The sequence below is a fragment of the Amblyomma maculatum genome, chromosome 9, assembly GCF_055883805.1.
Source record: "Amblyomma maculatum isolate TAMU_Amacu chromosome 9, ASM5588380v1, whole genome shotgun sequence".
Taxonomy (NCBI): domain Eukaryota; kingdom Metazoa; phylum Arthropoda; class Arachnida; order Ixodida; family Ixodidae; genus Amblyomma; species Amblyomma maculatum.
In genome coordinates this window covers 128912276-128924307 of record NC_139352.1, presented here as the reverse complement: position 1 = coordinate 128924307, position 12032 = coordinate 128912276, and the positions used below count along the sequence as shown (strand labels likewise).

The 12032-nt window shown below is 47.4% G+C and overlaps 2 protein-coding genes across 5 annotated transcripts in view; one reads left to right on the top strand and one right to left on the bottom strand.

Annotated features, from left to right (window-relative positions):
• LOC146180369 (uncharacterized) overlaps positions 1-2145 on the bottom strand; it is a 29718-nt gene extending 27573 nt beyond the window's left edge. For both annotated transcript variants that reach the window (XM_084579564.1, XM_084579565.1), the window contains exon 1: positions 1915-2145. In XM_084579564.1, the coding sequence (XP_084435690.1) occupies positions 1915-1992 (78 nt within the window). In that variant the 5' untranslated portion in view covers positions 1993-2145. The remainder of the gene's footprint in view (positions 1-1914) is intronic.
• Positions 2146-2851: 706 nt separating this feature from the next.
• The window catches only part of LOC146180365 (uncharacterized), a 451687-nt gene continuing 442506 nt past the window's right edge, over positions 2852-12032 (top strand). For all 3 annotated transcript variants that reach the window (XM_084579561.1, XM_084579562.1, XM_084579559.1), the window contains exon 1: positions 2852-3312. The gene's annotated coding sequence lies outside the window, so the exon portion shown is untranslated. The remainder of the gene's footprint in view (positions 3313-12032) is intronic.

Sequence of the window (12032 nt, the reverse complement as noted above, 5' to 3'; positions counted from 1 at the left end):
GCCTTTTGCTACTGGTTTAAGCAGTAATCTTCATTTGTGCCTCTATAATTTTGAAGATACTCATTAGCTCAGCACCATATGACATAGTTGAGGACAACCCAGAGGGCTATGGAACGAAAAATGGTAGGGGTAACATTAAGAGATAGAAAGCGTGCAGAGTGGGTCAGAGAAATAACTCAAGTTAACGACATTCTAGTAGAAATTAAGAAGAAGAAATGGACATGGGCAGGACATGTAGTGCGAAGAGAGGATAACCGACGGTCGCTGAGGGTAACAAACTGGATTCCAAGGGAAGGAAAGCGTAGCAGGGGGCGGCAGAAAGTTAGGTGGGCGGATGAGATTAAGAAGTTCGCAGGGGTCAAGTGGATGCAGCTAGCACAGAACCGGGTTAAGTGGAGAAATATGGGAGAGGCCTTTGCCCTGCAGTGGGTATAATCAGGCTGATGATGATGATGATGATATGACATAGGTATAAAGCCCCACTTTAACCAAAACCCATATGAATGTGTTTGTGTGGCTAGCGTGTCGACTCTGAATTCAAGGGTCTCGATTCCCATCTTACCCTCCCATACTCCGAGGCATGTGATGCGCTCTTGTGACATAACACGAAGCGATAACCGACCAGTGCCAGGCCATGTCATCTGCCAATTACAACCTGCCAGAAGCGTGATCCTCCGCTCACAATGCCCACTCCAGATTTTCTGCAGAACAGAGCCTTCAACGCTGTCATTTAAGACAGTTCTGGTGCTATGATATTCTTTACCCGTTACGAAAATGTTTTATGCTGCTGCATTTTACCGATGGATCCAGAACAAAAGGTGGATGGGAAAAAAAATGGCAACGAAGAATATGTACCAAATTTCAAAAGGACTAAACAAGGCTTACATAATTAACACTATCCGGCATAAAAGATCATATCATCTGCCGGACTAACCCACTGTAGGGCAAAGGCCTCTCTCATATTCCTCCAATTAACTCTGTCCTGTGCTAGCTGAATCTACTTGACCCCTGCTTCTTCATCATATCCCCTCACACGACTTTCTGCCATTCCATGCTAAACTTTCCTTTCTTTGGTATCCAATTTATTACCCTTTTCTACCATAAGCTACCCTCTTTTTGCACTACATGCCTTGCCCGTACCCATTTATTCTTGTTGACCGCAAGAGTATCATTAACTCGAGCTATTTCCCGACCCACTCTGCACAATTCCTACGTAGTAACGTTGCACCTCCCATTTTCCATTCCATAGCTCTCTGCGTTGTCCTCAACTTGAGTAGAACCTTGTCAATAGCCATCACGTTTCTTCCCCATAGTCAGTACAGGTAAGATGCAACTGTTATATACTTTCCTCTTGAGCGATACACCGGTAAGCCGCATGAAAAATCGGGTGTCAGCAACTAGGGGCTCGCAGTTAGACACGCCCCCCTTTCTTTTTCTTCCCAGTTTTTGAATACGACAGTTCGCGATGTAGCGACTGTACTGAACGGAACGGAAAAGCACGCCACGTTAGAAACTAACCCCCAAATTCGAGGTCGAAAGCTTAATTGCAGAAGGGAAACACAAAAGAAGTAGAAACATGATGCAAGGATGTATGCAGTATGATTAAAAGGGATAAGTTGCCACTGACGCGGTCAGCGGGCAACGGCAACGAACACTTGGCCACGGTGTACCGTGCACTTGGCATCGGTGTCTAGATGCGACGACAGCCGCCAGCACAACGGCCGGTTCTCGTTCGTGCTCTACGGCGTACTGAGGGATAGCTGGGCGTTCGTTCGGAAACAATGCTATGCAATGCAAAAAAGAGGCAGACGCGTGCTGCAACACGAGCTACTGAGATATCTTCCGGTAAAAAAACACTAAACTAGCATGAGCCAGCGCGAACGCACTGTACGGCGGGAAACGTCCTATACGCACTTCACGGTTGTCGTCTTCATCCTCGGATTCGTCAGAGTCGTGGATAACTTGGGTCATCTCCAGCTCGAAACCGTCCATCTTGCAACGTTTACGCACTGACTTCAGAGTTCGAAGGTTCAAAACGTTCAAACTAACCGTATATACATGCGCGACAGCTCTTTCGTTTGATTGTATTGGACAACACGTCCCCTCGCGGCGCGCGAAACAGTGCAAGCCAAATATTGAAAAGCATTACTAGATTCACTAACATATCCACGTTCAAGACGTCGTCGGCAGTCAACAACCGCTAGGAGCGCTGTATTCAAATACTACTCACATGTGTTCACTCACATGCACGCATCTTGTTGCGACATGTTACAACTTGCACCAGAGCACCAAAAGAACATTTGAGAACAGGCAACCAGAGTTTTACAAATGTGCAGATAATTACCGGAATAACCATGCAGGGTCATTTACCTCGAACTTTTGAATAATGACATATTTTCGGAAAAAAGAAGTCAATGTTCTTGCAAACTTCTAATGCCCTGAAAACAAAATAATTGAAAACTAATAGGTTGTGCGAACCAGCAAAATGAGTCAAATGAGAAATTTTAAGAGCTATCTTACTATAACTACCAACAAAAATTTTAATAAAAGAAATAAGAAAGGTAATTTTTTTTGTTGATGTGATGATGATGTGATGTTATATTGTCTGAAAAACTAGAAGACTGCAGAAAAATTGTTACAACAAGGTGCGGCTATTAGTGGAATGCAAAGCGTTCTTAAATGAATAAGTGAAAGCAAACAAAATAACATTTTAATTTTAAGAACCGAAACCGAAAGTACATAATTAGTAGGTCGACTACCAGAGGACAGCTGTTGCTTTAAACACTACCGGAAGTACCGGACAAGGCGTCACATCCGACGTATGGTAGCGCCCTCCCGCGTGCGTGCGGGGTGGAGGGAGGGAGGAGCATCGCTCGCTCGCTGACGGCAGCCGCCAGAGAAGCGTCAAAAATCGGGCTGGCGTTACGCTGGCCTGGCGTGAGTGTGTGTGTGCGCGCGCGCACGGATGCGTGTGGTGGTGCCCGTGTGAGGCCGATCTCATTCGACGACGACGATTGCGTGTGCTTTACCGTGCAACCGCAGTGCCGTGCTCGAAACCAATGCGCGTGCCGTCGGCGTCTGCGCGCCTTGCCCGGAATGCGGAATCTGCTGCTGCTCTAGCGGCGGCTGCGGTGATACCCTGACTTGTTCAGCGCGGGAGCAGCGACTGAAAGTCTAGCTCTAGCAGCAGAGTGCGACGAACGCAGTTGGAGGAAGAAAAAAAAAATAGAGGAAGGGGGAGAGAGATCGAGGAAAGCAGCAGCTTCAAGGAAAGCAAAGAAGCCAAGAAAGCGGAAGGAGGATTGCCCAAAGGTGAGCCGGTGATCTTCTTTTATTTATTTATTTTTTAGCCAATCGGCTCGTCTCGATCGACGTGACGGCGGATATGCCCTGCACATTTTTCCGAAAGCCCGCTGTTTAATTGCGCCGCTCCTCCCTGCCTTCACACCGCTGCTGCGACTGTTTTTTTGCGCTTCAGAAAAGTGGGCGCATCACGAATGGAAAACGGGGATACGGACAGCAAGGACGAGCAAAGACCAAAATGCGGCGCGCCGCTCTCCGGAATCTGAGCGAGCCTTCCTTGACACACACGCACGCGCTGGCTACGCTGCCGCTGGAATGGCGACACATGCGATCCTGGCTTCACGGCAGTGTTCCGCGTTATCGAAATGTGCCGGCGCGCAGCGCTGCGCCTGTCGTCCGTGGCCGTCGCGCGCTCCGGAGTTGAGGCGGCGCGCTTTTTTTTTTCTTATTTTTTTTCTTCGCGCTGCTGCTTGTTTCAATTTTGCGTCGGTTTGTGTTTTTGCGTATTTTTCCCTCCACCCCTGTTCCTCTTGCTCGCACAGTTTGGAGACTCGAATCTTGCTGCCGTGTTGGGTCGCCTAGGGCAGCTCAATCGCGAATACTTTTCCGGCGCACGTTTGTTTTCGTTCCGAGTTGGCGCGTGTTTCTCTTCCCTGTCTTCCCCTCACTCCATGGTTCTCCTTCCCCGTACCTGTCACTTCTCGTTTTATTTTTGCTTTCTCTTCTCTTCGTTGATTTCTTTTCTGGGAGTCGCGCCGTTCACTGGTCTTTCTTGGCGCGATACTCAGGAATTTGATGCATTATTTTTATTACTTTTTTTTTCCCCGCTTCTTGGCGTTCGTAAACAGAGGACAGTCAAACCTGTTGCGCTTACGTCGACTGACGTGAAGCGCCTAATGCTCGTCCCAGTACGCTTTCGGGGCTGTTAACCTCGCACATGCGTCGTGTGCGTACGTCGGTAGCCGACAGGTTGTCTTGACACGCGATAGCGCGGAAAAAGAAAAATAAATAAAGGTAGAAGATTGGCATTGCGATATGTGTGCTCTGTACTCACGTCGCAGGTTATCTCGGCTGCACGACAATATAGCAGCTGCATTTGTGTACACCCAACATCAAAGCTTACACTGATGAACTGGGGCAAATACATTTCATGTTATACGTACCGACCGTCTTTGCCAAAAGTAACCTTGCTGCAGGGTTTCCTTCTCAACCGTGTTTGGAGCCCTTGATCTATTTCAGAAAGCGAAAAATGGTCTTTACAGATAAGAGTGATGGGCATTTTGTCCGCACAGGTGATTAATAATTTGGCATGTCCTGTAAAACGCTTAACGACGGGGCTAAGGTGCAAATCGTGCAGCCTGGTTACTTTTGGCAAAGACGGTACGTGATAGTAAAACTTACAGCTTCCATTTCAGTGCCAGACCACACGCTGTTTCTGTTAATTTCAAGCTGCTTGTTGCAGGGGTGCTGGGAAAAGACGGCAACGAAAAAAAAAGACAGACGGTGTCGAGGCAAGGGCGGCCTTACAATATATCAGTCGAAGAAAAAGAACAGTTTGGGCCAGTTCAGTTCTCCAACTAGTCCGATTGCAATAGCAACTGAAAAAGAAGAAAATACAAATGGACTTTCAAATTTCAATTGTTTACACCCGTTGGCGGCTGACTATTGGCGTTTTTAAGTTCAAAATGGACATCTAAATGGAATTTGCATTAGGTTTAGTTTCAAATGAACCACCTTTCATATTCCATTTGGCCTTGCATTTGGGATTTATATTCCTAGTTGTAGTTCAGCTTACTCCGGTAGGCCAATCGCAAATCCCGGTTGGAATTTTTGATTTCAAATTGGTGAGTATACCCAAATGATTTTCATTTGGAATTGGTGTGCCCATAGCCCATTTAGTCCCAAATCATATAATAAAAAACGGGAACATGAGGTATGTGTCAATTTTGTATCGGTCACTTTTCAAAGGTAAATTTTCCATTTTGAAAGCCTAATAGAGAGGCAATGCGAGCCATCACTGGCCTCCCTCGCCTGACATCCATTCCTACTCTCCAAGCGGAGGCCCAGCTGAACACCATTGATGAGCAGCGTCGTGCAGCGCGCTACCTGAGGCGTGAAGCTATTCCTGCAGCGTCTGCATTAGCGCATTATTTTGATTCGTCTTGTACGCTGCTTGAAGCAACGCCTTCGGAACCTCCATGGAATCGGCCACAGATGACGAACAACCGTCCGCTACGAGAAAAGCTCCGAGTTCAACATTCGGTGCAAGAAGCTGAGCCAGATCATTACACAGACACTACAGGGGCACTTCAAGCTTATGTAAAGGCAAGCACTGACTATGAGGTTTTACATACTATACCTCATTTGTCCATTGCTTACTGAAATACGCCACATACGTTCATATAGAACAGAAGCAACGCACCTTTCTTCTCTAATAGCAGAGCTCGTTGCCATTCGCGACGGTTTGTCTACATTAGCAGACCCCCGACCATTCTGATCTTGCATACAGAATCAAGCCAAGCAGTCCGAGCATTACGGAGTATAGCTAATACCTTCGACATCATCAACGATATCTGCAATATTGTGCAAACATATCTTTGCCCTGTGCGTGTGGTGTGGGCTCCCCGCACTACGCTCCGTCTCACGGAAACTGATGATGCGTCCTGTTCCCAGAAAGTGACATATCCTCTGCCTATGTTAAAGTTGTCCGCAGGAAATTCCGTAGGGCCTGCAAAAGAATTTCTTCGCCGCTCCACGCGTGCTTTAATTCCACCGTGTGGATCAAACCTTCCCGGCGGTTTAACTCGCCGTTAGGAGGTGGCGCTGAGAAGAATCCGCGTGGGTGCTGCGTTAACGTCTGCTGTAAAATCTTCCTGGACCAGCCAGACTGCTCCCACAAACTGCCCTTTCTGCCCAGCCCCTGCTATGGAGGCCACACTAGACCACTTCCTAACAACTTGACCTGGTCTTCGCGTGGCCCGCAAGGCACACCTTAGAAGCCACTCTTACCGCCCTACCAGACCGGCCGACACAGGGGTATGGACACATGGCCCACACCACCGAGAGCTCTTGGCATTCATTGCTGCCACAGGCCTGTATCAATATATTTAAACCCTTATGCCGAAGGGCGAACTTGCGCAATAAAAAAAGAAAAGAAGAAAGTCTAATTCCAAGACTATTTCCTTGAATTGAATCGTCACATTCATTTTTACAAACTCAGATCTTTGAACTTTAGAGTCTTCTAATAATGATATTGGCTGGTTAATGTGCCGAATTGTTTCACAATTTCTACAGTATTCGTGTGCAAGGATTAATAAACGAAATAGCTTCGCTTAATTAACAGTAGCACTGGCTCCAGCGAGAAGATGCCGTAAATGGAGTACAAGAGAGTGTTCGATGGATATTGGGCTTCAGTTACAGAAAAGCATGTCAGTCTCATAGTTTCAATTTTGCAATTCCCTTGTAAAAAATACTGCCTCACAGTATCTTCAAGTAGTCCGACTCAACTAATAGTTTTGCTCATTTGGGTTAGATCTCAATTCGAGACCAATTCTGAAATGTAAAAGGGAATTCTTTCCGACAGGAAATTTCCCAGTTGGTCTCTCTCGCTTCGTTCTTTTTTTTTTCTTTTTTAGTGGGAGTGGCATCATTGTTTTATGGTTTGAACGTCATAATAACGAGAAAAGTAGCAGCTTTATAGCTATTATTTCAAAATTCTAGTGCATTTCTAACACAACATTAGAATGATATTTAATTTGAATGTAAAAAGCTTTACCGCACAATATACATGTAACGTGTTCATTTTTTGACGTTTGGACACTATTCATATTCGCTTCGGATCCATTCACTATATTCGGTTGGTATTCGATTTGGTTTCTGACTGAATTATATATAGTAGCGACACTGTAGACTATTCGTTCATATTCGATTCGGTCTAGGAAAAGTACGCACACCCCGATAATTCTCACTGGAGCGGCCAGCTTCCGTAAGCGTAATCTCCCTTTCTGCTCTTTTCTACGGGAAGGCAGTTCTGAATGAGAAGCCAGGTTCAGCTTTCTACATCCGCTGCAGGGGCCGAGGGCCCCTCCTGGACGCTGCAGCTGAAATGGCTGAACCAAACGTTTTTCGTTACCATCAGTACCTATGGAGGCATGTCGCTACGTTACAAATCTACCTCAGTCGATTACTTCACGTGCCTAGCCGCCATTACGGCGTGTGCGCCACGTTGAACCATGCGGTAACGCGCGTGAGCCACGATTTAGGACGTAGAAACCGCAGCTTATATAACGTGTGTAAGCAAGCGTGGCAAGGTCTCGACGCATTTGTAAAGATGGAAAGGAGCGAAGTGGAAGCTGAGGGGCACTACTCTGCATGCAGTGGGCGACGTTTGTGGTTGATATACCGCGCTCTCAAGCTAACCGCACACGTTTGGAAACTGCAGTTTCTAGCTCGTGTCCGTTCCACTCTTCCTTACAAGTTGGGAGGTAAATTGTGCATGCAGAAAGCGAAGCCAAAAGTGCATGATTTCACATTCGACGACGATTAACTGATCGAAAGCTGCCAGTCCGCGTGGTCGGCCAGCGAGCCTGCCTTGACTTGAATTTTTACGGCATTTTCGGGCGCGCACGGGAGCATTATTTTGCAAAGAAAAATTGAAGGAAAGAAAGAAAGAAAGAAAGAAAGAAAGAAAGAAAGAAAGAAAGAAAGAAAGAAAGAAAGAAAGAAAGAAAGAAAGAAAGAAAGAAAGAAAGAAAGAAATAGCAGGGTGATCATGAAACCTGATATAGGATCGAGAGCCCGCGATAGTAGGTGGATTTACCCCCGATAACTACTCTCTGACTATAAAAAATGCTTGTATACTGGTTGGTTGTCAATTTCGCCGGCGTGTTGGTACTTCAGTAGGGCAGAGCAGTGTGGGGAGATGAATTGACGGTTTCGGTGGGGTCGAAGGGTTTCTAATGGGCAGGACTCCTGAATGTCTGTCACGGTGACAGATTGTCACAATAAAACAGTTGCAACCGCTCGATACTCACGCACAGTGCTTGTCACACAGAAATGTCAAAGCGTGTTCCGGGACCCCTAAAGGCAACGATTTTGCGTTATAGAGTGCAGTTTATAGATGCGAGTGCATATTTTACCTTCATATTAATGTCAGCGCAGATCAGGCTATGCAAAGAAAAAGCTGGGTAAACTTTTATAATGAAGTCGGACTGTACATAGGAAAAACGCACAGCTCTTGATCATTCTGCATACTGGGCCTTTAAGGCCTTTTGTTTGCAAGCACATAATTTATTTTCCCTATAACTCGCTGTTTCATGTTCTCGCTGGTATCCATACGCTGCTATTGTATGTATTTATTGGACCTTCAGTGTATATGCACTGTTTTGACATTAGACATCGATCCAATACGGTACTGTTTTCTGTTCATGATCGCTTCAAGGTAATGTAAAAATCTGTCCTGCGCTCCATTATTGAAAATCTACGGGCGGTTATAAGAGAATGTCACCGATGCCGACTTTTGGCTGTCCGTTTGATATGTACATACTTTGGCTTCCTTATTTGGACGTCATGGAAGCCGGATGTTCGAGAGGCGAATGCTTTAGTGAGAAAGCCTTTCTTGCCTCCTGTGTGGAGTGAACAGAACAGGAAGTGTGGATAAGATGCAGAAATAAAAAAGTAACGTGGATTTGTATTTAAATTGTGACGCAGCAGTTCTTTGCGCAGCGTTCAGATTGGTGTCATCCCATTTCGCTTCCTTCTAGTCAAGTTCGAGCCTAGTTTAGGAAAATAATTCCAACCGACGACGTCTTTACCTCCAGTTTTTTGCCTCGAGGTGTAAGAACACATCTTTGCACGAAGTTCGTGTCGGCCATGGACGACGTCGGGTCAACCTCGGCATGCCAACCATTAACCGACCTAATAGGTCTTAGGCCAATGTCGATCCCCGTGATGGGCCGACCTTGGCAGCAGACGTCGGCCCGACCAGATGGCTGCCCAAAGTAAGTTGGCAGGACGTTGGGACGAGGTCTTTTGCCTGATTGGACAGAACAGTGATCATGAAGTGCGTGAATGTGCGTCGAGAAGTAATGCGTTCGAATTCTCGCTTAATTTTTACGCTTAATTCATGCTCCGTGAATTGTTCCTTTGGCTAGGTGTTTTTTTGTTTTGCACAGCGTTCGTTGATTGCATTAGTTTGCACTGTTTTTAGTTGTGCGTGATTCTTGTTATTTTGGATGTTTTCTTTATTTTTTTCTGCACCTCCCATTTTAGCACTAAACATGCAGCTGCAAGTAAACGAGGCACGAATAAAGATATAAGCACTAAACAGTTCCTTTGCTGCACGGTGAATCTGTAGTTTGCTGGCGTGGGATGAAATGCCGTGATTTATTCAAAAGACACCCGCATACGGGACCCACTGATAAACAACTTGCGCCCTTCCGGAAGCGGTTATGCGTTTTCCAGTCTGTTCACTGCCTCCTGGTTCATAGCGAGGTAAATATATCCGGGACTCGGCTAAGACAGCAGCTATGCGTCATTTTGTTTTGCAAAAAAAAGTATCTAGGTCAACAGCTGCAGCCGATGAAACGCCACTGCAAAGGGAATAAAAAGAAACGACAATTTCGTACATGTACACCCACTACAGCCTTAGCTCCTGCTGTGAAGGAGTCACGCGCGACTGTTTAGGCTCGAAAGCACCGCACCTCTCCGCCCTAGCGCAGATCATCAGCACGTATACTTGTTAGAGGATGCAAGCTGGTCACAGCAAAGCGAGGGGGGGGGGGTGCTCCAGCGAGGCGCTAATCGCACATCGCGATGTGTGTATTGCAGCAGTATTTAAAAAAAAACAGCAGAAAAAAATGTGTGTGTGGCGCTTTGGACCACTAAAGTACGATGAGGCGGACCATGAAAGGGAAATAGGAGAATAATGGCGCATTCGGTTGGGGGGACAAGAGCAGAGGCGCGGAGCATCGCAGAGCAGTACAGGAGCACGCCGAGGGAGGGTGTAACTGTCCTCCCACTGGAACGCTGTCTGCGTGTCGAGGGCAGCGAACCACGACCACGTGACCACACTTTTCTCCCCAGCATTCTCCGCCTGCCCGCAATGGCGGCAGTTGCAACCCGAGTTGAGGCCAACGCTCCGTGAAGAACCGCTTGTTTTGTCTCGTTTTCACAGCGCGGCGGTCTGCCTCCTTTGGCCCTTTCGATGCCAGCAGTGACTTTCAAACATGCATACAGTACCTGAGCAATGCTTTTCGCTCCTGACAAAAATTCGCTTAAGTTTCGAAGCCGCTGTCCAAGCTGTTACCCGCCGTGCTCGTCCAGAGAGGCGACGGTCTGTTCAACTGCTGGCCTTCGAAAGGGTTCTCTCACCCGCCGTGTTCGGATGCACTGACCGGCGGTCTGTTGAGGTGCACCTGCAGGGTACCTTGGAGAGCTACTCGAAGTCGAACGAGGTTACAGCATTTTTATTGCAACTCGTCTCTTCTCCCCAAAATGCCCCCCTGACACCTCATTAAATAGCCTCGTCAAACAAAGACCACAACGCTAAACCAATAGCAATGAAATAAACTCCCTGGGCGAGGCAACAGGCTCCAGCATGGTTTCGATCCTCACACCTGTAGTGCTGTACAAGGCGGCCGCTTTTCGATGGAGGCGAAAAGCAAGGTGCCCGTGTGCTGTGCGATGTCAGTGCACGTTAAAGAACCCCAGGTGGTCTAAATTTCCGGAGTCCTCCACTACGGCGTCTCTCATAGCCTGAGTCGCTTTGGGACGTTAAACCCCACAAATCAAACCAAAACCAAATTCACGTGTGCACATTCCATAGTGTTCGAATCCGCTGCCGTCGTCACGTGCGCCCGTGCCGACAGCCTGAGTCCCATGGGAATGAGCTTCGTGGCATCCGCTGCTCCTTTACACAAGAGGCTAGTACACACATCCACACACCGCAGATGACCTCCGAATCTGCGGTCGGGAATATTGCTGCTCGCCTTGCCGACGCGCGGACATCTGGTACGGATGGCGTTGCGTCGGCGACTTGAAATCCGCTCCATCCAGGCATTCCGCGGTCCAGGGAACACTGTAGTCCAGGGTAATGGGAAACGAACGAAAAGGCACGCACCGCGCGCCGCCTCTCACGTGAACACAACACCGCCGCTGCGCTCTCGACAAACAGGCGCAGTCCAGAAGCCAGCGGTGTGGTACGTCGAGCTGATGAGCGTCTTTGCGGCCGCCATTTTGAGCGTCGAGGACTCCAGAGAAAAAAAAAAAAAGATTGCGCGGATATGACGCTTTATGCCACGTGACTTCCTCTGCTCTCGCTTTAGACGAGGGAACAGCCGGGAGTGCACTCGGGTGCTCTCAGCGGAGGAAAAGCCCTCCTCTTCTACCATTGGAAGCCAGTGATTCTACTCCTACTCTCCCACTGGAGGGCGCCCGCTTGTCTGAGAGCACTTTCGAAGGGCTCTCGAGTGCGCCTGCTCTCCCACTCGATTCGCCATAAGATTGGGATGGAGCGCATTTGGCAGGCACTCGCAGATTGTGACTAGCAGCTTACTGGTATAGGTCAAGAGAAAATAGTATGACAGTTGCATCTTACCTGTATTCACCTATGGGGCTGAAACGTAGCGGCTATCGAAAATGGTGTTATAGGAGAACAGAGACAGAAAATTGTAGGTGTAATGTTGTTATTATTATTATTATTATTATTATTATTATTATTATTATTATTA